Genomic DNA, 26,706 nt, shown 5'->3' on the forward strand with positions numbered 1-26,706 from the left:
GCACTTGTTGGGAGGCAACCCAACTTTTACAATATATAAGTCATCTTGGTTCATGTTGCCGGACTTGGGAAGGGGCGGAAGTGAAAAATAGGACGACATAGCGAATAAACCCGCCCAGGTAATAGCTTGGCACCACCCTCAAATCGCAGGGGTGGCGCACAAGTTCAAAATATTGTCAGAGACGGTTTCTGATCGCGGAATCCTTGCGTCGCAGGGGTGCCAAAAGTCTAAGGGTTTTCTGAAAAAAATACACTCATCCACGGTACCCTTGCATCACAGGGGTGCCGTACGGATCGGGTCAAACCCGAATTTCTTTTAAATTAAAACACGCGACCTACACCCTTCCAATCTCATTTCACAAAAACACAAACTCTCTCTCAAATTCGAAAACCCTGCCCTCCCCCTCCCCCTTACATTCACACTCAAAACTCAAGAACATAAGATCTTCATTAACGCTACAAAGGTAACTGAATTTCAAAAATCCCTTTTCTCTTTTTCTTTGTTCTTGAGTTGTTAAGGTTAAATGCTAAGGTTGTTGGGTTTCGGCGATTTTAGGCGGGGTTTGGTGTTTTGTGCTTGTTTGTGGTGCCTACGGCAAGAAGATGACTCTCACTTTACAAGCAAGGGTTTCACAACCCACCATTATTGTCAAAAACAAAGGGAAGATTCTATGCTCGCAAGTGTTCGATAAAATGCTTGAATCATGCTTTTTGCGAAATTGTGAAGTCTTGAGTAACAGCGTAGCACTAAACGACTATGCGAACCCTTGAACACCATAGTGAACCGATAATTTATGAGTTTGGATGGAAATTTGAATATGGGCAGTTCCACACACCAAGTCTTAAAACATGATTTGATTGTTTATTTTTTTGTATAGAATTATAGTAGTTAACTTTTTTATTTTCTACTTTGTGTATCGTAGTGTAAAAGAAGTGTGGGGTGGTTTACACCCCAATTGATTGCTAGGATCCGAATTTGATGCCTAAGGAATTGAAGATCTCAATTGCAAGATCATGTAATCGAATTAAGTATGGGGTCATCAATGATTATTGAATTGGTTACTTATGATTTGAGATAAAATTGCATTTTTCGTCCATGCTAAGGGAAAGGCGACCGCATCCGCATCCAACTCACAAGGAACAAAACGAGGTAGAGGCCAAAGACCCTTACAAACCAAAAAGAGAACTAAAAAGGGGGGAAGCAAGAACCTAGTCACCACCATTCCGAGAGCGGAACACAAACAGAAAATACTAGGTCTCTCGGAGTTAGCTGAGGAGTGGTACGAAAACTTTGACCTCTCCAATGGCTACAATCATGACAGAGCGGTGGACAAGGTCCCTTTAAAAAAGCACTTTAGGGACATTTACAACCAGATTGTTGCCATGGGATGGAAAAAGGTGTTTGACCAACCAGGGTCGATCAACATCAATTTGGTGTTTGAATTTTATGCAAATAAGGAAAAGGCCAATTCTAAGTACTGGAAGCTTGCTGTCCGCGTTCATGGTAGTTATATCCTACTGACCGCATCCATTTGATGTGCAACCGTAGTAGCACCCGACTGCCCGATTGAGCCCTAGAAGAATTCATCTGGAGGCCTGATTATAAGGCCATCCGAGAGACATTATGTGGGTCGGGGTCCCTTTCCCAATGGGAAGTAGGTATGATGACAAATAAAGGAGGCACAACTTTATGCTCATGAGCAACATTGAGAAGCCTGCACGAGTGTGGTTACATTTGATAAACCAGAGATAATGCCACTTGAACACTACACGAGTGTCGCGAAATATAGAGTATGCATGGTGTACTTCCTCATGACAGGGCGGCCTATCAATGTTAGGCATTGAATGTTAAAAGAGATACAGCGAGTGAGGGAAAACAAGTGTCGTCAGCTCCTGTTCGATAACACCATTACCTCATTGGATTCACAAATTGATGACTTGGATGGGATATGTGATAGGGTGCTTGAGGCACGCACCGACATGATTGACATTTCAAATGTCAAGGGCCTTGAGATGACGGCTAAGAAAGCACTCACACCGGCCGAAAAGAGAGCAACCTAGTCTACCATAATCACCCAAATATACAAGATCACGATGCTTCAGTGTCAATAGTCGCAGTTGGACATTTCGGGAGTGTAATGAGATGCGACATACCACCTACTCGAGGAGGCTTCTAGGGAAGGACGATGCCTGACTTCCGATCGATGAGGATATGTGCACGATGGATAAGATGGAGTTTGATGAGGAGGAAGGTGATGAGGGGAAGTCACATGCTAATGAAAAACAGAAAAATCTTGGAAAAAGTCAAAAAGATTTTACTTTTTAGTTTATTAGACCCTCAGTAGTGGCATAAGACATCTAGGTAGTTTTTTTTTTTTTTTTGTTTCTTTCGTCATAGAAGAGGCTTTTCCTGATGACGGATGGATGATGACCGTCTTGAGGGAAAATTAGTCCATAGGAAAAGACCATTCAAATAAGGGTTAGGTAACATATTGGTAATTTGAGCAATTCTTGTCTTTAATTTGAAAGCATGACGTGCAAATGAATAACCTCTCTCGAAACACTTAAACCGTATTTTGTTTGACTCATGTATGACCCGTTTGGTATTATTGATGTGTTTGTTGCTTAATTCGAGGGACAATATGGATCCTTCTTGTGTTGATTATGTGCCATGTGTGTGCAAGGAGTTTGTATATGATCCATGCCTTGTATAGATGTCTAGAACTTTCCCTGTGTGTTCGTGAAAGAAAATGAAGTGTGTTGTGCCTTAGGACGTGATAGAGGCATTTCTTTGTTAGCCTAAATCTTTAACTTGTCTTACCAACCCATACATAGTACCCTAGTCAACCCAGTTGAGCCTTTACCCTTTTTCTTTGCTAACAGTCAATAAGCCATTCCCTTTCGTTCTAATTTACCTATTTTTGATCCAACGTACTCCTTAAGCACTTTAATGATGAATTGTTATAATTCGAAATGGGATTTGATAAAAAGGGGAGGGTGTGTTAGTTGAAAACTAGTAAGGACGATTGAGGCACCTAAAGAAAAGCAATGTCGCTTGTTAGTTGGGTATTGAACTTGAAAAAAAAAAAAAAAAACTAAAGAAATACTGAAAACTTTAAAAAAAAAAGGAAGGGGAGGGGGGGGAATGGTTGATTATTATGGAATAAAGTTTCCCTTCTAACTGGTGTCAAAAATATGGTGCTTAAATGTAAAGAAACAAATGGGCATGATTTGGGAGAAAATTTTGTGTTGGTTGGTGGTTGTTAGTGGTTGGTGAATAAATTTGAGGGAAAAAATGATAAATGTTGTATGTACTAAAGTACTTAGGGAGGATGGTCACTATTATCCAAATGTTCCCTACACATCCCTTAGCCTACATTATAACCCCTTAAGTCCTACTTTATCCTAGATTACACTACGGGCAAGCTTATGATTTGTCATACTTAGCATGTGATATTCTATGTAAGAGTGAGTGTCTTTGTTGATTTTATGTCCATTGAAATAAAATTATTTGATTCACGTGAGATGTATGGACAACTCTCTTTCGGTGAGGGCACACAGTTGGCAATAGATTGGTGAAATGTTGATTTCGTAGGTAAGTGGCATCATTGGTTTGCTTTAAGTGGTTTCGTTGAGTCATGTTGTTCGTAAAAGTAAAGTGTTCTTGAGAAGGTTGTTTGTTGTTCTTTTAAACTGAAATTTTGATTATTGGCATAGCTTTCGTAAGAATTGGCTTAATTGTTTGGTTTATGAACTGTTTTGAAAAGTTGTATTAGTCGAAGCCCGAGTAGACCTATCTGAGTGGCGTAGTTGTGACTGTGGTAGGTTGGTATTGGTAAGTGGTTACTCAAGGGCGAGCAAGGTCTAAGTGGGGTGGTGATATTTGGCACAAATATCGATATTTCGCTTCAATTTACCCTCGGTTTCTCAGTACTTTAATCGCACATTTGCATTCGAATGAGTATATTTGAGCTTATGTTGTGGTATTTGTGTTTTTCAGGTCCCACAAGGAAGATTGGATGAATCCCGAGCAATTTGACAAAGATTTGGAAGAATTGTGCGCAGAAAGAGAAAATGACAAAAGAGGCTAGCGATGGGCTCGCATCGCAGCCCCATCACGATTCACGAGTGTACTTAGAGAAATCAGCAAAAAATGGAGATTCGCAGCACCCTCAAGTCGCAGGGGTGCCGCAATCTGGTAAGCTCTATGACTAATTTTTGTCCATCCGCGGCACGCTCGCATCGCAGGGGTGTCGCACGTCGGCAAGAAGACTTTTCCTATTTTGATCGGGACTTGATTTTAATTATTTCAACTTTTGACCTAGACTATAAAGATACATTTTTAGGTTAGAAATGACGTGCTGGGATTATTTTCAAGACTTGTAAGCCGTCGTTCCTATTCTCTCTTAGCTTTTACTTTATTTTCTTTCATTCAACCCTAGATTATTCATGAATTCTTGTTCTTCTTCTCGAATCATGAGTAGCTAAATTCTCTTATTCTAGGGTTGTGTCAAAAGACATTATAGTTGGTTTGACGACAATTTCTATCTATTGAATTTCCATCTTTTAGGTTGCTTATTTATCCTCGTGCTCAATTGTTTAATTACTTGATCACTAATTAGACACTATTTGTGGTGCGTGAGTTGAACTTGAAAGAGCGAATTCACTTATGTAATAAGAATAATTAGAATTTGTTCGATTTATCATTTCGCCACTGAGGATAGAAATATACCCTTTAGCCCTACTTAGTTGGTTACAGAAATATAAATGCGTTCTTGTTATTTCTGGCGATCATAGAAATATAGATGTTAAGAGTAACATCTACAGGCTTGTGAGTAGTTCGAAAGAATATCATAAAGTTAACATCAACTCGTCAACTAGTAACCCAGGAAATTAAATAAGATAGGTAGAATTGTCGAAAGCCATGACGAAAGCTTTCATGATCCGATAACTCTCTCCTTATCCGATCTAAATCACGAAGTCTTCATCCCCTATTAATTTATCTAAATCACGAAGTCTTCATTTATTAATTTACTTTCGGTCAATAGTTTAGTTATAACAAACATCTTGATGTCACTCTCTTAAATAGTTACGACCAAATTTGAGTTAGTTGAACAATATAAAATCGAAGTCTCTGTGGGTACGATATTTGGACTTTAAATTCTGTATTGTTTGTACGACCACGTATACTTGCGTGTGCATTTGGGAGCAACATAAATGATAGTACTATTATTTATATTGAGATAGATCTAGCCGTGTTTTGTGTAGGACCACGAATGGAATTTTCAGAATTTTAATTTTTAAAGACTCTTTAATATTAGAAGAAAATGAGTTTAATTAGAATTAAATTTATTATTTAAATTTTATATAACCAACCCCAACTAGTTAACATTGATTTAGAGTAATAACTCATTTAGAGTAATAACTCTTTCACACTATTTATTTTTTTCGTTTTTATATGATAAGCTTATATTTTTCTAACACTGTTTTTCCACAAACATTTGTTGATTATGAAGTGTTGAAAAATAATTCTTGTATCTCAAAAATAAGTTAAACATATTTTTTATTCTTATAGCCATGATTAATAGCCATTAATCACCTCACTTTTATTAGCCATTATTTTGACAATAACTCCCATCATTAGCTTTCAAAGGTAACTATTCTTTTAACCCATTAGTTATCAAATTAATTGTTGGCTCTTTACCCATATTTATTCTATTAATAATATTATTAATAGAGCTTTAATGGCTAATGAATTATATAATTCAGCCATGAATGGCTTTTACAATATGGACCGTTTGAGCTCTTAGTTTGGGGTTATTCCCTATATAATCTTATTGTTTCACATTGTAAGAGAGTGACTTGAAACAAATTATTTCTTTCCTTATTCTATTATAGTGCTAGGTTTTACACTAAATTAATTCTTGGTTAGATTCTCGGCTCCTTTTTATTAGAAGAGCATTGTTGAATCCCTTTTACACTTTGAAACATCCTTAAGGATTTTTATATCATGCCTCAAGCTATGAGATTGTTCAAGAATTCCATACAAGTGTTTGTGATCAACTATTTTCCGTAAGATTTCCAACATGAAGTTTAAACGATATTCTATTAATGTGATCAACATGTCTTGATATAGACTCGCAAAAGGTGACTATAGTACGTGGAGGTGAGAAACAATCTTATTTCATGGTCAGTTTCGGGTGGATACACAATAAAATCAGTAGAACTCACATACTACCCATCCATTTATAAATGTAACTTCATTGCATGTTTTCCTTCTTATGCTATAACCTGATATTGCTCTAACACACAAACATTAGTTCTAACGAGCACATGCCCTTCAACGAGTATTGAGACACTCAATTATTGTCCCTCATGTTTTTTTCTTACACGATGATTGCGAGCACACTGGATTCTTAAATCTCGTAAGTTGGTTGACTTTGATGAAGTTGTCTTGTGCTTGCTGCCTTGGAGACGTGAAGTGTCATGTACTATTATATATATTCTAGCCATCATGTTACTAGTAGTATTAAACGAAAAAAGGGACTAACTTGAGCAATCAGCACCACTATTGCTATTTAATTTAACAGCCCATTTCCCTTAATTCTTTGAGAACTCACAACTTTCTTGTCTTGAATCTTGATTTCCAGCAAGCACTTTCCAAATTAGAGTAATGACAACTGAAGGTCAAACAGTAGTATCACCAATTCATGTCTTCATGGTCTCATTTCCAGGCCAAGGACATGTCAATCCTCTTCTCCGATTGGCGAAATGCCTAGCTGCCAAAGGTCTCCTTGTCACCTTCTCTACACCCGAAAGCCATGGTGGTCAAATGAAAAAGGTCAACAAAAACATCAGCGATGATCCAACACCTTACGGTTTAGGCATGATAAGATTTCAATTTATCGACGATGGCTGGGATTTTTCGAAGCCAGAGGCCAATGATCTTGACTTGTACTTGCAACATTTAGAGTCGGTGGGCAAAAAGGTTCTTCCTAAAATGCTCGAGGAAAACAAGAAACAGGGTCGCCCTGTTTCTTGTCTGATAAACAATCCGTTTATCCCTTGGGTTTCTGATGTTGCTGAGAGTTTTGGCATCCCTAATGCCGTGCTTTGGGTGCAATCTGCTGCTAGCTTTTCATGCTATTATCATTATCATCATCAATTAGCTTCTTTTCCAACTGAATCTCAACCCAAACTTGATGTTCATCTTCCAGCAATGCCAGTTCTAAAACATGACGAAATCCCTAGCTTTTTGCACCCTGCTTCTCGTTATACAATGTTGAGGACGGCTATTTTAGGCCAATTCAAGAAAATGTCAAAGCCAATTTGTATACTGATGGACACTTTCCAAGAACTTGAACATGAGGTAGTTGATCACCTTGCCAAGATTTGCCCCATCAAGACTATAGGCCCTCTTTTCAAGTACCCAAAATTATCCGAAGATTTCCGTGGGGATTTGTTCACAGCTGAAAACTCTGCCTTGCATTGGCTCGATTCAAAACCACCATCCTCTGTTGTATACATCTCGTTTGGAAGTATAGTCATGTTGAAACAAGAACAAGTCGATGAATTAGCGTACGGGTTGTTAAAATCAGGGCTGAATTTCTTATGGGTCGTGAAATTACCTATCATAGGGACTGATTACGCACCCATTGAACTACCAATTGAGGTCTTGGAAAAAGCGGGAGATAGGGCCAAAGTGGTTAAGTGGTGTCAACAAGAACAAGTCTTGGCACACCCATCAGTCGCGTGTTTTTTGACTCACTGTGGATGCAATTCAACAGTGGAAGCGCTAGCAATTGGCACTGCAATAATTGCATTTCCTCAATGGGGTGACCAAGTGATTGATGCTAAATATTTAGTGGATGTTTACAAAGTTGGGATTATTTTGTGTAGAGGTGAGGATGAAAATAGGATTATTCCAAGGGAGGAAGTGGAGAGGTGCTTGTTGGAGGCAACTAGCGGTTCGAAGGTGGCGGAGATGAAAGAGAATGCATTGAAATGGAAGAAGAAGGCAGAGGAATCGGTGGCAGAAGGTGGCTCCTCCATGCGGAATTTGCAAGCATTCGTCGATGCTATTATGGAGACATGTACGGCTGAAAAGCTCAAGTACTAATAATTAACTGTAAACTGGTCTGCAATAGATCTTCTTATTGAGATTGATATAGCGACCACCAATGTTATGAGTAATTTGTAATGCAAATTGAACTCAATACTTTTTTTAATTGGAATGAGAAACTCTGATCCGCAAACGTAGTTTAACTATTATTAATGCATACGAATTTAATACGTTAGCCTTATGTTAATAGTCACAAGCATACGTTAATAGGCAGTGACTCAGTGTAAACATAATTTAACTAGTATTAATTAGTATGAACTCGTTTGGACGTGCATGGACTGAATCTGGCAGAATCGAGCCACAACTTTTACATACAGTAGTAAATGTCAACTAATTTGGAGTCGAGGCAGAGCTTATTAATATTAATTGGTTAGGTTTCTTGGGGGAGTTGGCCAAAAGGCCATATTGAAAAGTTATTTTGCCAAAAGGTCACAAGTCTTCAAAAATTGGTGTTTTGACCACCATTTATGACGTTAGCATATCAGAGATGTGTTGTGTCAAATCTCAGCCCCAAAGTTTTGAAAACTACACTTTGGCCCCCAACCCCCAACATTTTAATTACCCCAAAAAAAAAAAAAATTCCCTCCAAAAGCTCCCGATTTATCCACTTTTCAGATCCGTTTCTAGCGAAAGTTTCGGCTTTTCATAGGAAAATCAGTCCCCAGCGACTTAGTATGGCGTCGATTGCAGTCATAGACCATAGCCATAGTCTATTATCGATTTATTATGGCGTCGATTGCAGTCATAAACCATAGCCATAGTCTATTATAGATTTATTATGGCGTCATTGCAAATATATTATAGTAGGGGTGATTACATGGGTGAATGGGAGGAGACCTCAAAATGTTGGAATTGAATTTCTATGAGCAAGGTGACAGGATGATCCTGATAGTGATGACGAAGAGTGTACGAACAAAAAATTAAAAAATAAAACCACAAACCCCAAACCCCAAATTGCACAAATCTAAGGGATCATGGATAGGTATACCATAAACCGATCGTCGTCAATAGCTAACAGTTATTATTTAGGCTCGACTTCACGCATGGTCAATAATTTTGTCACATGTTATGTATAGACCAAGGACAATATTTGTCTAAAAAGCCATAAGTAAAATAAATAAAAGTACATGCCACTATTTAAATATTATAATAACACATACACCATATGAGAGTCTCCACCCATTGAACACATGATCAAAAGAGTTTTAGGACAAATAATGGTACTATTTGTCTAAATAACCATAAATAATTTTTTTAAAAAAATACATACCACTATTTAAACATTATAATAACACTCTAATACATCATATGAGAGTCCCCATCCATTAAACACATGATCAAAAGAGTTTTAAGACAAGTAATGGTACTTAAAAGTCCAATATTTGTCTAAATAGCCATACATAAATTTTTTTTTACAAAAAAAAAAAAAAAAAAAAGAGGACATACCACTATTTAAACATTATAATAACACTTTAATACATCATATGAGAGTCTCCATCTATTAAACACATGATCAAAAAAGTTTTAGGACAAGTAATGGTACTTAAAAGGCCAATATTTGTCTAAATAGCCATAAATGATTTTTTTTTTAAAAAGGACATACCACTACTTAAACATTATAATAACACTTAACACATCATATGGGAGTCCTCATCCATTAAACACGTGATCAAAAGAGTTTTAGGACAAGCAATGATACTTAAAAGGCCAATATTTGTCTAAAAAGAGTCATACATAAATAAAATAAAAAAGGACATACCACTATGTAAATATTATAATAATACTTTAATAAATCATATGAGAGTCCCCATCCATTGAACACATGATCAAAAGACTTTTAGGACTAGTAATGATACTTAAAGGCCAATTTTTATCTAAAAATGTCATAAATAAATAAAAATAAAATAAATAAAAGGACATGTCACTATTTAAACATTATAATAACACTTTAATACATCATATGAGAATCCACATTCATTGAACACATAAAGAATTTTAGGACAAGTAATGATACTTAAAAGACCAATATTTGCCTAAAAAGCCATAAATTAATAAAATAAAATAAAAAGAGGACATACCGCTATTTAAACATTATAATAACACTTTAATACATCATATGAAAGTCTTAATCCATTGAACACATGATAAAAAGAGTTTAAGGACAAGTAATGGTAATCATAACACTACTATCCAATTAGTCTGACAACAAGTTACTATTCTCAAAGCACAACTTTCTAAGGATAACCATTACTTGTGCTTAAACTCTTTGGATCATGTTTCTAATGGATGGGAACTCTCATATGATATATTAAAGTGTTGTTATAATGTTTAAATAGTACTCCTTTTTAGATAAATATTGGCCTTTTAAGTACCATTACTTGTCCTAAAACTATTTTGATCATGTGTTCAATGGATGGGGACTCTCCTATGATGTATTAAAGTGTTTTTATAATGTTTAATATCCTTTTTTTTTTTTTTTTTTAATTTATTTATGACTTTTTTTAGACAAATATTGGCCTTTTAAGTACCATTACTTGTCTTAAAACTCTTTCGATCATGTGCTCAATGGACGGGGACTCTTATATAATGTATTAAAGTGTGATTATAATGTTTAAATGGTGTCATGTCCTTTTATTTATTTTATTTTATTTATTTATGGATTTTTAGACAAATATTGTCCTTGGTCTATATATAACATGTGGATAATTATTGACTGTGCGTGAAGTCGAGCCTAAATGATAACTGTTAGCTATTGACGATAGTCGGTTTATGGTGTACCTATCCACGATCCATTAGATTTGTGCAATTTGGGGTTTGGGGTTTGGCTTTTGGGTTTTCTTTTTTTTTAAAAAAAAAATAAATAATAAAGTCCACTAGGCTTGTGAGCCTAGGGCTGATTTTATATTTTTTTCTCAAAAAGCAAAATAAATCAAAGTCTTTACATCTGAGGCCAAAAAGGCTAATGAAAATGCAATTATTAAACTAATGACCAACTTAAGATTTATATGTGATCTTAAGTTGGTGCTACAAATTACTAAAGAATAAAAATTGATCTTAATAGAAAATCTGTAAAAATTGGCATTTGGGGTTGGGTTTTTTTTTTTTTTTTTTTTTGCATTAGACTAGTGCAAATACAGCAAGCTTTTCATTCCAACGGTCGCCTTTATTTCTCTGGTTTAACATCGACCAAAATGGTCTAAAATTGTCCTAAGCAGTGAGTTATTATAAACTAAGGTGGTTTATTTCCGGTTTTTGGCCTATAATTGACCCATCACACCTGGCTTTATTTCGACTGGCGGACCACAAATTTCTCCACAATGGTAATAAAACAAAATATTCTTAAATTTACAACCTTAACAATGCATCCTTTCCTATATAAAACCGACCAAAAGTTCAAACTCCATTGTCTCTTTTCTTGAACAAACCCCTCCATTGTCTCTTTTCTTGATCAAACTCCTCCATTATCTTTCTTGATCAAACACCTCCATTCTCAGATACATAACCATCATTCTCAACTCTACTATCAACTCTATCTCCTTCATCGCCATCAACACTACACTCATCAATGGGGTCTGAGTAGGACTCACTCTCAGCTTCTGCACTTCTTTTTCTTTTTACATTTCGGCTACCTTCTTCACCTCTTCTTTTTTTATCCATACGATCCGCAGTAGAATGGGATTGAACCATATCACCAGAACGGAGGAGTATTTTTCCTCTTCTTCCTCTAAACGTAGGCATTTATACGATCTAAACTATCACTCTCAACTCTCAACTGTATTTGAACCATGTATCTGAACCATATGTATCTGAACTATCCTGAACGGGGACGTGGCGGTTATATCTGAACCATCCTCAAATAGGGACTTTATTTTGTAAACAGATAGGGAATAAGAATATATAATCGACTAAAAGTCTATTAATAGACCATAATTTACAAAAGCAAAAACACAAAAAGAAAGATCGAAACAAGCAAAATAAGTATAAATAACACACATTTCGACGGAAAAACAAGTAAAACTTCAAAGGTTTTGGAAAAAAGCAGAACTTTATGAACATTAGGTTCTTATCAAGATCAGAAAAAAAAAATCAACCCATACTTTTAAATAGGCAATATGGATCTTAAAATGCTTGGCCATTGATGCAAAATTAATTAACATACATGAGGACGACGATTGGAGAGCTTCTGGGCTCTAGAGAGAAGAAAAATCGACTGGAGAGATTGATTTTGATAGAGAAGAGACAGAAGAGGACTTATGCATATTTTAGAAGAAAGAGAGAGGGGCTTTGTATATTTTATTACAAGTCACATGGACTTAAGTGTATAACTTAAAACCTGCAAACTTTTTAAAATTATGAAATATACTCCATTCCCGTTTTTCTAAACCCTGATACCGAAAAATAATTGAAAAATAAATTGAGTGGCCTTCTTCCCAATTGAAACTTGAAAGTGACCTCCTCCACAAATCTTCTCGGGTTTCTTTGTATTTTGTCATATGACAATGACAGGAGTTATTATTCATTAATAATTAGTGCAGTACGTACAGAGTACATGATAGACATTATGAGAAGTGTAGAAGTGTGGTAACAATTTGGGTAATTAATTGAACCCTTGCATCAGAGAATCAGAAAGGAAACAACACTTGCAGTTCTTTTTCATTGAAAAGGAAATTAAAACCAAACTAAATTTTTGGAGAACATAAACTTGTCCTCATTGACCATTCATGCAAGATCTGCATGAATTCTTTTACTTTTTTCTTTTCTAACGGGGCCTCAATACATAAATGTAGCCTTATAGTCGTTCCAAAGTTGATCCACTGATTTTCCTAGCAAGTCAACAAAGAAAGTATCACTATAACAATCTCTCATCTTCTTGTTGAGTTCTCCCACGAATCCATATTTAAGAACATTGCAATAATCAAGAAATCGAGCAGTCACATCGTAGCCTTGGTCCCAACTATTACCTTGGCCAGGCTTCACCCAATGACTAGGTGCAAGTCCAACTTTAAGCCTTACATAATCAGCAATTCCTTCAATTAATCCTTGAGGAGCTTGACCATTACCTTTCCACTGCCAAATATGAGTCATTTCATGATACAATACTCCAGTGATTTCTTTTTTCACGTCACCCGAGTAACCTTCTATGTACCTGCAAAGGTGGAAGAATTTAAACATGAGGAGTTCTAACTTTTAAGGTACTTAGAAGGCCGAAACTTAAAGATCCCGCTAAATTATTCTTGTACTTGGCTTTTCTATAATCGTATCCCCTCAAACAATAACTGGCTCTAATTACCCCCCGCCCTTGGCTTTTGTATAATCGTTACCCATCAAAAGAAAAACTGATAGGTTTATTATAACGGAGGAATAGAGAAGATATATGGAAGGAGATAAGGCAATAGACATTGTAATGTCTAAATATAAAATAAAATGGTATTTGAGATTATTTTTACACATCAAATTAATATGATCTGGCTGTTATTTTACACTCTCAAGCGACAAACCTCATTTGAAATCACTTGGATAGAAAAGCCAAGTATAGGAGTGTAATCAAGACCAATTCTTGTTTCGGTTTTTTTTTTTTTTTTTTTTTGGGGGGGGGGGGGGGTCACGATTACAAAAATCCAAGTACAGGAGGTATTTTGGACCAATAGTTTAAAGGGATCTGATTAAAACTTAGCAAGTTTAAGGGGGTCTTTAGATATTCTATCTTCTCAGAACATATCATGTTGTACGCCTGAAATGATAGGTTTTAAATTAAATATTTCTTGAAACTTTAGTGATTTCGCATAACACATACTATATACGTAATTTTTTATATATATCATGTTATACTAAAAGTGAGAAGCTCTTATCTTCAAAGTTAGATTACGATTTTGCCCTTCCAGTAAATCAAAATGTAATAAAATATCGAATTAAAAAGTAATGTCAAATTACATAATGACTGAATTACAAGTTCATCAACATTAATGTCTATACATTTCAATTGTCAAAAGTCATTTCTTTATATTGAAACCGTAGTAATCCATTACTCAATTATTAAAGAGAAGACATTAAGAAGAAATGAATGTTGAAATGATCAAGTTTTAGTTTCAAAACAGTAACCTCTCATTTCCAATAACTTCTCATTTTCGGGTACTAAAGAAGGAAATTAATGATGATTTTGCAGATTATATTATGACATGGGAGAGATTTGGAATGTTGACGGAGCAGAAATGATCGGTGTTGGGAAAGCGGGGTTGCAGGATGGCAGCAACAGTTACATGGATGAAAGGTTTTGCAAACAACACTTTCGGCTTCTCCCATATCACGCGAATATTTCTTAAGTAATGATGAGTTCAAGCCCTAAGAATGGAATAGCCTTTGACAGTAAACGCTTCCAAAGTGGAATTTCTCGGAGCAAATCCAAATTAGAGGGGCACCGGATGAGGAACAAAAAAAGGTATCATACAATCAAATTTCCTCTCATTATCTTTTCGTCATTCTTATTTTAAATCAATTTATGTTAATCGTGAGTGATTAGAAAACCACATTCTCTTTAGAAGCGTAATTTTTTTCCTTCGGTTAATCGTGTAACTACTCAATATCTGTAAATTTCATATTCATTTCTTTACAATGAGTAGCATTTCATTTAACGGGTTATCCATTTATTGTTCAGTTTTCTCTCATTTCTATATGCTAAGTTTTTTCAATGGCAGAAAAAATCAAGAAGATTCAACATATAGTATATATATTACATTACAGAAAAATTACTCTACATAATGTAGTTTTCCAATGAAGGGGTGTCATTGACATCTGCAAGGTGGCTCTGCCACCGGTTTTCCCCTCTCTTTGTTTTATTAACCTTTATTTATTCGCTTTTAATAGGGTGAAGTTTCAACAATAAAGATGATGAAATAATATAATTTACGGTCGGTCGGTGACAGTAGCAAAAAATTTTACCTTAATACTAAGAATCACACATGGTATTGTTCATATGATTTTTTCCTTTATTATATTTTGGGGTAATATATATGTATGTTCTCTTATTCTCTCCTATAAGTTTCTTATATTGCAATAGTTCTTCCTTTCTCTTATAAGAGTTCTTTACTTCTCTTATTTAATTTTTCTTCAATTGTTGTGTGATACGTCATTTACTAACGTTCAACTAGTTGTTGAAGGATGAGACACATGATCGCGCTATATTTCATAATATAATTATATTTTTTTCATTTCAATTAAATTTTTTGTTGTCAAAGTTACAAATGACAGGATCCATAGTTTTAAATCACGCAAAGGTATCTACACATGTAATTATGAGATATATACATCAATTGTATTTCAACAATTACTATCTCTGTCACAAATTGACAATGTTCTACTAGCCATTTTAAGAAAGGCACACGGTTGAACAAATTTCTGCACAACTTTTACAGTTTCGATAAATTTTTGTTGTATACACTAAAAAAAAGGGGGAGACTACAATTTCTTTAAAAAAGGTAAAAACTTTAAAGTGAAACATTTGCAACCATACCAACATGACTCAACTTCATATTTATATTATATGTTTTTGGCGTTTTTAAAGAGGACTGTCAAGTTGAATGCTTGATATATTGTAAGGATTGCATAAAAGAAGTCGTGAGGCCATTACGTTTCGATATAAATTTTTCAGTATAATTATGCTTTGCAATGATAATAAATACCGGTCGAATAGACTCCCCATTCATCAGTTTGAGCTTGCATTTTTTCCATTCAATTTCAGTGCAACTCATTGCACACTTATTATAATTTTTACACATATTTGTACTAATTATCATGGGATACACACGTGCAACGCACGTGTCCGAAAACTATATATATATATATAGAGAGAGAGAGAGAGAGAGACACACACACACACAAAACTGAATTTAGTTGAACTTGCTTAATACATAAAGGCTACATCCCCCTCTGTGTACCTGGAATTGACATGGATCTCATTGTTGCTTGCAATTGCAACATCATCTCCATCCATATCGTCATCGAGAAAAATGCTGACGTGTTGGACATCTTTCCGGTCGGTGGAGCAGTTGATGCTGAGGATATTGTGACAGATGAAATTGGTAGCGGAATCAAGGGTTTGAAGGGTGTATTGGCCACCAATGTCACGGTCAAATCGAGCACCGGATGCAGTCGTGATGGTGACTGAGTAGTTCACTGCATGGATTCCGTTGATGATTGCAACAAATATTAACAAGGAATATAGAAAGAAGGTCATAGTTATGGTTAAGCTTTCTAACTTTTCTTACTTTTAACTATTGTTTTGATTGCTTCGTTCCTTGCCCTTAAATAGAAGATTGAATTGGCATAAGTCCAATGGAGAAAGATAATCCTAAAGATCTTTAATAGGAACTAAAATAGATAGAAAATTCATTATGTGGAACTACACGTTTGTTTCTTGCTCGCAAGACTATTCTCATTGTTATATCCTATTGTTATTATTAATAAGTGCTCAATGTCTTAATATATCGCATTTTAACGTAACATCAGTCTCTCATATCTAACGTTTTCTCGATATTTAGCCATTGATCAAAATTTATAGTTTCCTTACTTGAGAAACGACTAATAGGTGTTCCAATATGAGTTTGTCATGAACTGTAAATGTTATACTTGTCCATTTACGATTCTTCTAAAAGTAACGGACCGCCAATTTTATTCTGGTGCACACACCACCTTCAAATTCTGGGTCTGGGGCCTGTGCTTGGTTATTATTAATGGGCCAATTGTAACCTTGTTAAAATTGCGTAAGGGGTGTTTAATAAGCAACTATTTAAACCATTCACAGACACTACGATACAATAATATATTAGTACTAAATAAACAGTCAAACACAGTCAAGCACTAGACACGGTCAAGCCTGCGAAATGTTTAGAGATGCTAGACAAAAATAAAGAAAGAAAAAGATTGATTAATCAGGTTTTTTTGTTTGATAATAATCCATTCACTCAGGCTTAATTCACCTCAATTGGTGGTGGGGATTTGTCCTGGACGACCTTGAAAATTATTGAAAAGATAAAGTTACATCGAGGGGACATAAAATCTTACCTCCAGACAGGGGCAGATTTAGAGGGTCCCAAGCGAACACCCTCGGCAAAAAGTTACAATGTATATAGGGTAGCTTTTCTGTGTTTATGTTCATATATTAACTTTTGAATACCCTGAACGAATGCAAAAGGTTAGCTCAAGTGGTTTATGGTATTCAAAATTGTCTCTAGTGTCCTAGGTTTGATTCTCATCGACAACATTATTTTTTATAATTAGCTTTTGTTGTTTTTTTTCGAACCCCCTGAATGAAAATCCTGAATCCGCCACTGCCTCCAGACGGCTAAAACAAGGGGATCTAGGGGGTTACATGCAGGGGCGGAGCCAGCCCTTTGGGTGTTGGTTTGGCCGAACCCAGTAGCTTTTGTCTGAACCATATATTTGTATTAATTTTTTTGTCAAATATGTACAAATTATTAATTAAGAACTCAGTAACTTTAAAGAATTAGAACCCCAAACCCACAAGCTTCGAATCCTGGCTCCGCCTCGGTTACATGCATGGATACGGTCATATATATAAACTTTATACTCCAAATTCTTGAATAGAGGAAATAGGTAGTTTATTTCTTTCTTTATTATTTATGATTAACAACATTTAGACAGCAGAACCTAAAATTAACCGCACTTAGCTTGGTAATCTCTCCAAAGTTGATCAACAGTCTTTCCGAGCAGCTCATCAAAGAATTGGTCACTATAACCATTTCTCATCTTCTTATTAAGTTGTGCCACAAACCCTACTTTCAAGCTATCGCAATAATTAAGAAATCGAGCCATCACATCATAGCCTTGGTCCCATCGATCGCCATGCCTAAACGTGACCCAGTCACGACTTGGTGCAAGTCCAGCTTTGAGCCTCACATATTCAGCAATCCCTTCAATTAATCCCCTTGGAGCGTGGCCTTTCCCGTCCCACTGCCATATATGGGTGATTTCGTGGTACAAAATACCAGTAATTTCTCTTTTGATGTCTCCAGAGTAACCCTCGATATAACTAGCAGTAACATGAATCTGATTGTTAATAGCGTCGTTTCCTACTTCCATGTCATCGATGAACATGGTAATATTTTGAACATTTTTACGTTGTATGGGAGAGTCTTGTTGGAATATTTTCCATATAAAGCTCGTGGCATTTTCTAGTGTTTGCTGGCTATATGGAACGCCGATTTCATCATCGAATCGGGCACCACCGGGGCTGTTAGCGGCCTTATTGGTAATGATGTAATCAACTGCACGGATTCCTTGGGTGACAGCCAGTATGAGTAGCAGAGAATAGAGGAAGAAAATCCTGTAAGCCATAATTGTTTTAGTAGTACTCTTTAGTTTATGCTGTTTTTGAATGTTTAAATATGGGGTTCGGTTATTAAAGATCACACCAAAAACAATAAAAAGATCAGCTGATTTTCAGCAGAAAACCAACTCACAAAACCTATGTGACTAGCTAGTTTAATTACTCGTACGTTTGTATAACCTCACAACGTTAGGAGGAGAAGTAGAGAAGACGGAGAAAAAGAAGTGTACGTACGAGAGCCACGAATACACTTTTGTTTCATATTTTGGCTATTTAAAACGACTATCCGTACGTATTGGATTGTTGAATTCAGTGATACTGATATGATTTTGTATTGATAATTAGTAGCTGAATTGTGTGTTTATATATATATATATATATATATATATATATATATATATATATATATATATATATATATATATATACTAGGATATATAAAATCTAGAAAAACCTCAAAGAACCATAAGCGATTTAGACCATATTAATTATATGAGAACACTACCCTTTGTTAGACAAATAACTATCAATCATTGGTTATTATATAGAGATATAGAGAAAAGACGAGAATATAGACAAGTAGAAAAGGCGTTAAGTGCATATTTAGAAATAATAAATTCAGAAACATTATCATCACTAATAAACAAAAATTCATCTCATTTTGTTTTAATTGTTTTTGTATCTTGGGATTGGAGCATTTGATGAAAGAGAAGGGGAATATGGGAGTTTTCTAGAGAGAGGTGGTTGTTGCTCTTGTTTGTGATGTCTTCGCTTCTCCACAAATGCTGCTATTTGTGGGGTCTTGTCTCAGAAGTGTCTTGGGTTGAGGCTATGCCTTTTCCCTTGTCTGTTGTCTAAGAACTTGATGGTCTCATGCTGTTCAAATAGAAAATTAGTTGGATGTGATCTTTAATCTACTTAATTGGTCTACTAGATTATTATCTTTTCCTAAAGAGACTTTGGAAAGATTTTTCCAAATAATTAAAAGCAGAACAAGACAAGCATGTAATCAAGAACCCTAATCCGTAATTATCTCCAAGTCCAAGGATGTCACCAAATTATAGTTCGTAGAAGGAGATATGGTAAATTTTCGGTAAAGGCATTTCAAGATTCACAAGACCCAAACGACTACGATTCGGGAATGAGTTTTGATTCTATTGCACTACATAATTTAGACACGTAAAAAAAAAAAAAAAAAAATATATATATATATATATATATATATATATATATATATATATGTGTGTGTGTGTGTGTGTGTGTGTGTGTGTGTATGTGTATGTGTGAAAAGCAAAATAATCGACAAAAAATAGTGGAGGAAATAGTCATCAGACAAAAAAAGACTCGAAAGATTCGTTGAAACGGCTATATATATATATATATATTTCATGATCTCTAATTATTAACAGTAACTATGTTTTAGAAAGTATCTATATATAATATAAAGCTAGGCATAGACAAGGTGATGTGGCACCTCTCTATGGCCATCAATTGCATTTATCTTTTTTCTCCTTTTTTTGAAATTTTCTCTATTTTACCTTTATTTTCCTAATAATCAAATATTGCATCAAATGTTGTTATGTATATGCTTAATTAAGCTTGTTATCCGGTTTGAACCGGACCGGACCGGTAACCGGTTAATAAACCGGCCGGTTTCCGGTTTAAAAACCGAAACCGGCCACTGGTTTCGGTTTAACCGGTCCGGTTCGAAACTCCGTCCAAAACCTCTTTTTTATTTTTATTTTTTTGTATATATATATATATATATATATATATATATATATATATATATATATATATTATAGTATTTATTAGTATATTATAGGTATATTTACATATGTTATATAAGTTTATAAGTAAAGTTTATATGTTTCGACTAACGAATACAAACGGATACGTATATGTATATATATATTAAGTTATATGCTTAAGTTATACTATATACCTAAAATATACTAAGAATATACTTATATATATATATATAGATATATATGTACATATATATATATGTACATATATATGTACATATATATATATGTACATATATATGTACATATATATATATGTACATATATATATACATATATACTTGTAACTTATATATATATTTATTATATGTATACTATATATACTATATATACGTTTAAGTATATATGTTTAAGCTATGTGTATACTTATAACTTATATATTATAACTTAAGTTATTTATAGCTTAAGTTTTTTCTAAGTTTATAAATTCGTATTTTATAAATTAAGTATATTTATATTATAAGTATATTCTTAGTATATTTTAGTTATTTTTCAAGTATATAACTTTCTAGTTTTTAATTTAAGTAGATGTATATTATAAGTATATTCTTAGTATATTTTAGGTATATTCCTAACTTATATAAGTAAAAATATGAACACAAATAAATAGAAGAAAGCTCAATGAGCCATATATTTTATTCATTCTTGGATAACATTTATTTGCAAGTTGTAATTTTTTTTAACTTGCAAATAATACATGAGTTGCAAAGAAATAGTAGAATAATAAAATCACCAATTGTCAATTATTTGGTTAATTTCCCCCATATCATATTCGGTCATAGAGATATCTTCAAAGTCTTCCATTTGGTCCGCTCTACTTGCTATCAAATCTTCAATCTCTTCCTCTTCGCCTTCCACCGCTTGTAAGTTTTGGTTGCGTCGCTCCGATCTAATCCAATCGCGAATGCACACTAGTACTTGCAAGCTATATCCGGATAATGAGTGTCTATGGTCTCCAATTTGTTGTCTTCCTTGGCTAAATTCACTCTCCGAAGCCACGGTTGATATTTGAACCGTAAGGATATCTCGAGCCATTCTTGAAAGTATCGGATAACTTGCCTTGTATTTCTTCCACCATGCTAAGACGTCCAAATCATCTAGTTCCTTGATATCCACATTTGGTTGCATCAAATAAAAGCGATATTCATCAAAGTTTGCATTATGAGAAGGAGTTGGATATGAATGTAAAACTTTTAAATGCGACAAACCCGACAAGCCCTTTTTGCTACTTTGAGAAGTAGTAGGGCGTGGAGCAACTGGTGTAACATGTTCTTCCAAATTAGAATAATGACTAAAATTTTTTTCTAAACTCGATCAATAGCGAGGTCGGCTTGACTAAAAAAGATGGTTCAACTCCCTCTTCAATTTCTAAAAATGTATAAATTTGATTAACCAATGCTCTAGTATAAGACACTTTTAAACAAGGATTTAAAAGAGAACCCAATATAAATAAAGTTAGGATGGGAAAAAAATACTTCTTAAATTTTATTGTCATATTAAAAATAGCCGCTTGATAACCGGATTTATTTTTATACTCTTGTAAAACTCTAGCTATTTCCGCTAAGTAGGCTAAAATTCCGCTTCTTTACATGGGATAGAATTGTTTAGAAAAAGCAAGAGTTGCATTATAAAAAATTTCTAAGAGTTCAACACATTCCTTAACATCTTCCCAATCCGCAAAATTTAACCAATCATCATTATTAATATTATATTTATTGTGAACTTGTTGTATGGGAATCCTATACTCATATGCTTGTTGTAGCATAATGTAAGTGTAGTTCCACCTAGTCTCAATTTCTACGTGAATTTTCCTAAGTCTAAGGTTATTTTCCACACAAGAATTCTTAAAATCTCTCAGTCTTCCCCTATTAGCATTACAAAAAAGAAACGCAACCGCGTCTCTAACTTTTTGAATAGAATCTTGAAAACACATAAGACCATCTTTAACAATTAAGTTTAAAATGTGTCAACTACATCTCACATGAAAAATATTTTTTAGCGGAGGGTTTAATTCCCTTCTTAAAAGACTAACCGTCTTTGTATTATTAGAAGCATTATCTAAAGCAATATAAAGTGTTTTTCTATAAATGTTAAAAAATCTCATAATAGTAGACATTGAATCCGCTAAAAAATTTTCCATCGTGACGACTTTTTCCTTCATCATATAAAAAAGCTATAATTCTTTTTTGCAAAACCCAATCATCATCAACCCAATGACATGTAATAGCAAAAAAATCTAACTTGTTAAGACTAAGACCCAAATCAGCGGTAAGAGAAACATTACAATGTAAAGAATTATATACATGGCGCAAATAAAATCTATATTTTTTATACAAATCTATAACATCCGCTCTACAAGTACTTCTAGGAATACCCTCAATAACGGATTATAACAACGTTGAATGTAAGTAACAAATCCCAAACCCGAAGGAAAGGAAAATGGTAAACAATCATAAGCTACCATTTTAGCTATTTCTACACTCTTTTTTTTTCTTGTCATACTTAAAATTTTTACCGGTTCGTGGGTATATCGTCATTTGAATACCCCCACATTTGAACCCGTTTGCTCTCCCCAAACATCCATATGTTTCTTTCTCATATGACTATTTAGTGTACCCGTTCCACCATCCTTACTAGTTCCTTGCCTAAAAGCAAATACTTGTTTACATATGTTACATTTAGCTGTTTGGCTTTCCTTATCCTTAGTCATAAAATTCCAAATTTTAGCGGTTGGCTTACGAGTTCTAGGCGGTTTGTCTTGTGTATGTGATTGTGCGAGACTATATCTCCTATGAGATTTTCGGGGCTTGTGTTTCATCATCAATTTCATTAAAAGTGTCGGTATAATGTTGTTGCATTGCCTCATGATCTAAAAGTGAATTATTTCCACCAACATTAATACCTAAATTAGGTGTTTCTTCCACAAATGTTTCCTCATTAAACTCACCCCTAACAATACCACTACTACCGGCACCACGTCTAAATCTTTTCGCCATTATTAAATAGAATTAATTTAAATCACACTCAAGTAAATCACAAGAAAATAAATTGCAACAAATTAAATTGCTAGAATTAAATTGCGTAAATTAAATTGCAAAAAATAAAGATAGAGTTGGAACGAAGGTACCAAATTGCCGGACTAATTTCCAACAAAGTGAAGGCGGCTAGAATTGCAAATCCACCAAAGCTACTTCGGATTGTTGCAAAATCACCAACTCCACCAACAATATTATAATTGCAAAATCACCAACTCCAATATTATAATTGCAAAATTAATAATTGAAACTATAATAAGACTTTATAATATTTAATTGAGAGAAATTTAAAGTGGCTAATTGTTGCAAAGTAACTATAATTGAGAGATTGAGAGAAAGAGAAGAGTGAATTGGTGTGGATTAAAATGGAAATGGAGAGAGGTTTATATAGGGGTGGGGATGGGTTAAAGTGTTAAAAATAAAAATTGGGGGGTTGGGGGGGGGGGGGGGGGGGGCAAAATGGGTTTTGGAACCGTTTGGCAACGGCCATTTTGCAAATGGACCGTTGGCCAACGGTCCTACGACCCAACGGCTACATTTAAAAAATAAAAATAAAAAAATAATTCGATAGGTTTAATGGTTCCGGTCCCAAAAAAATTGAAACCGGACCGGTATATATTAAACGGTTGATCGGAACCGATGTTCCGATTTCGGTTCCGGTTTTACCGGTCCGGTTATCGGTTTGAACCGATTAACCCGAACCGGTTGACGGGCTTATGCTTAATGCTTACCATACTGAAACATTTCATTAAATTATATTTTAAAAGTGCTCTTAATGTTACATCCCGTATTTTCGTGGGTTAGGTTGCATCATAGGTTAGTCACATAAGCTCAAAGGACAGGATTGTGTTTGAAGTTATAAGTGTTTATGTTATGTTCAACAAGTGATAAGTAAGTGCCGCGAAGGTTGGAGGTTAAACGAATGGGAAAAAAAAAAAATAAGTTTCGCTGAGTTTGGGATGTTGAATAACTTATACAGACTGTATGGATTTTTGGACATATCCAAGTATGCAAATAAAGAGATCAGTGTATAAAAGTTTTAAGTCTCGAAATAATTTCCGCGCGATGAACGATGCGCTTACGGAAGTGGGTGAACGGCAAAGTGAACAGCATCTACGGTGACTTCGGAGCAACTATATAAAGGGGATTAACCCCTCATTTTCGACAAGAAAACACTCAAAAATATTGCCCAACAATTCTAGAAAGTTCTCCAACCTTCCTCCATTAAATTTCAACGCGAGTTAAGTAAAAATCTCCGGATTCGTTCCGCCGGCGTATAGTTACGATTATAATATTGTGTTGCGGTGAATTTGTGGCTTGGGAGTAAGGCAAGTATTGGAGATATCGCGGTATTAGCGGAAGTAAGGTATGAATCTTTCTCTTTTGGTATCATTTGAGGCTTATTTACGGAGATAAATTTATGGAATAATTATGTAGCGAATTCGTTTGTGGAGGAGTTGGAGAAAATATCATATGGTGTATTTGATGGAATATTTTGGTAGTAATGAGGTTGTTGTTGTTTCGTTGTTGTTATTGGTTGTTGATTGTTGGTATTGAGAATTCGGGCTAGGCATATAAATAGGGGAGATGTCGTCCGACTTTTATTGCATCTTAAAAGGAATTTATTTAGAGACTTAAGATAAGAGTGTGACAATGAGCTTAATGATAATACGAATGGTTGCCTATGTAGATTATGAGATGACGAATGATCCTAAATAAATCGTGCGACAGGAAGCAAGTTGGAAAGTCGGAGAGTAAGCTCCAAAGGTATGTTAAGGCTAGTCCCTTTCTTCTAAAGGCATGATTCCTTTCTTATGAATCCAATAGGTGTTTTTCAAATGTCCCATGATCCCTTTATGTGAATCCATAAATGTTTTCCAAGAATATTCTTATTTTCAAAAGCTAGAAATTCATGATTCATAGAGTTCATGATTCAAAGGCATGACTTCTTTCTTGATAATCCATAAATATTTTCCAAAATGTCCCTATTTTCCGAGTCAAAGATTTATGATTCTGTAAGCTTTTATGACAACAACATCGGACATGTTTTTACAATATGAATGACGATGTTAAAGATGAGAATGTTTCTATGATGATTATGAGGATGATGATTTTAATTCTAGAAATTCCAAAGCTTATGATGTTAATACTATTATGAGAGGTATTGAGATTATTTCATGATTTTCTCTCGATTTTATTCATTGTTGTTGATCTCACCTTATAATAATTGTTCCTTCAAGGTGAGATATAGCGATGATGATAATTCCATAATGAAAATCGGAGGCTACCGACCTTACGTCACTCCGATATAGTTGCGGCTTTGATTGGGCTCTCATGCATGCTTTATATATATGTATGTATTTTCTCACACCGAGCCGCGCTATAGTCGGCGGTACGCACCTATTGTGCACACGATCGCTTGGCATTACACACCGAGTCCCGAAAGGGCCGGTACGTTACACACCGAGTCCCGAAAGTGGTCGGTACGTTACACACCGAGTCCCGAAAAGGCCGGGTACGTTATGATGATGATATTATTTATATGTATGTGAGAAAAAGTTTTTTTTTTAAAAGGCAGCATGCATGACATCCACCTTACGAGGCATCCGGATGTACGGTTATCTCTCTTATTCCGGTTACCTTCCATATCTATATTATGTTGTTATCCATGCCTTACATACTCAGTACATTATTCGTACTGACGTCCCTTTTTGTGGACGGTTGCGTTTCATGCCACGCAGGTGTATACAGATGAGTAGAGGATATTAGTAGAAGATGTTCTAGCTGGATTGGCGAGCTCCATTTCCTTTCTTAAGGAGGCTTTGCGAGTCGGAGTATCTATGTTATGGTATCTTGATTTATGTTAGAGACTTTGCGGAACGAGAGTCACGTATATAACATGTCGGTTTGTAAGCGGCTCAATAAGCCGATGTATCATTATGCATTATATTACAAATTTCATATGATTACAGATTTTACTTGATTTGAGAAAGACGAAAGGCATGTTATTGAAAAGCTTTCATTATGCACTCATTTCATGTTTTAAGAGTCCAGTAAGATTATGAGTATAACGAGAACCAGCGGGTTCGCTCGGCCTTAAGTAAGGGTCGGGTGCCCATCATGCTCTGTTAAAAGTTGGGGTGTGACACTTAACTAACCTGTAAATGAGTGGTGTAAATAACCTGTATGTGGGTGGTTAATTTACTTCCCCTCCACTGTGTAGGTTATGCATATTCCAAATTAAACGTGATTTAATAACCTGTAAATGGGTGGTTCCATCTTCTATGTAGGTCTCTCCATATTCCAAAAAACCATATTACAAATAGAGGCTAAGAATGAATTAGTTTTTTCTACATCCTTGTAAGCATTTGCTGCATTTTGCATTTTCTGTTTATGCCAT

General features: G+C 34.9%; 3 protein-coding genes across 3 annotated transcripts; 1 reads left to right on the forward strand and 2 right to left on the reverse strand.

The window, feature by feature from the left end:
- The first annotated feature begins 6,529 nt into the window (after positions 1–6,529).
- LOC132051023 (gallate 1-beta-glucosyltransferase 84A24-like) lies at positions 6,530–8,223 on the forward strand. Its single transcript, XM_059442332.1, has one exon. It carries the CDS (start codon positions 6,673–6,675, stop codon positions 8,116–8,118), a length of 1,446 nt encoding a protein of 481 aa, XP_059298315.1. The 5' UTR covers positions 6,530–6,672; the 3' UTR covers positions 8,119–8,223.
- A 4,376-nt stretch (positions 8,224–12,599) lies between these two features.
- LOC132048763 (uncharacterized) lies at positions 12,600–16,464 on the reverse strand. Its single transcript, XM_059439451.1, has 3 exons — positions 16,022–16,464; positions 13,734–13,852; positions 12,600–13,267 (listed from the first exon to the last, which is right to left on the reverse strand). Exons 1-3 carry the CDS (start codon positions 16,349–16,351, stop codon positions 12,892–12,894), a joined length of 825 nt encoding a protein of 274 aa, XP_059295434.1. The 5' UTR covers positions 16,352–16,464; the 3' UTR covers positions 12,600–12,891.
- A 1,060-nt stretch (positions 16,465–17,524) lies between these two features.
- Positions 17,525–18,471, reverse strand: LOC132051024 (uncharacterized). Its single transcript, XM_059442333.1, has one exon. It carries the CDS (start codon positions 18,469–18,471, stop codon positions 17,791–17,793), a length of 681 nt encoding a protein of 226 aa, XP_059298316.1. The 3' UTR covers positions 17,525–17,790.
- Between the last annotated feature and the right edge of the window lie 8,235 nt (positions 18,472–26,706).

The sequence above is a fragment of the Lycium ferocissimum genome, chromosome 3, assembly GCF_029784015.1.
Source record: "Lycium ferocissimum isolate CSIRO_LF1 chromosome 3, AGI_CSIRO_Lferr_CH_V1, whole genome shotgun sequence".
In the NCBI taxonomy this organism is placed as follows: Eukaryota; Viridiplantae; Streptophyta; class Magnoliopsida; order Solanales; family Solanaceae; genus Lycium; species Lycium ferocissimum.

Coding starts and splice junctions, on each gene's coding strand:
- LOC132048763 (XM_059439451.1), bottom strand. CDS start 16,351: ATGACCTTCTTTCTATATTCCTTGTTAATATTTGTTGCAATCATCAAC. Junction 13,853..16,021: donor GGGATGTAGCCTTTATGTAT/TAAGCAAGTTCA, acceptor CTATCATTTCAG/GCGTACAACATGATATGTTC. Junction 13,268..13,733: donor CCTCCTGTACTTGGATTTTT/GTAATCGTGACC, acceptor CCACCTTTGCAG/GTACATAGAAGGTTACTCGG.
- LOC132051023 (XM_059442332.1), top strand. CDS start 6,673: ATGACAACTGAAGGTCAAACAGTAGTATCACCAATTCATGTCTTCATG.
- LOC132051024 (XM_059442333.1), bottom strand. CDS start 18,471: ATGGCTTACAGGATTTTCTTCCTCTATTCTCTGCTACTCATACTGGCT.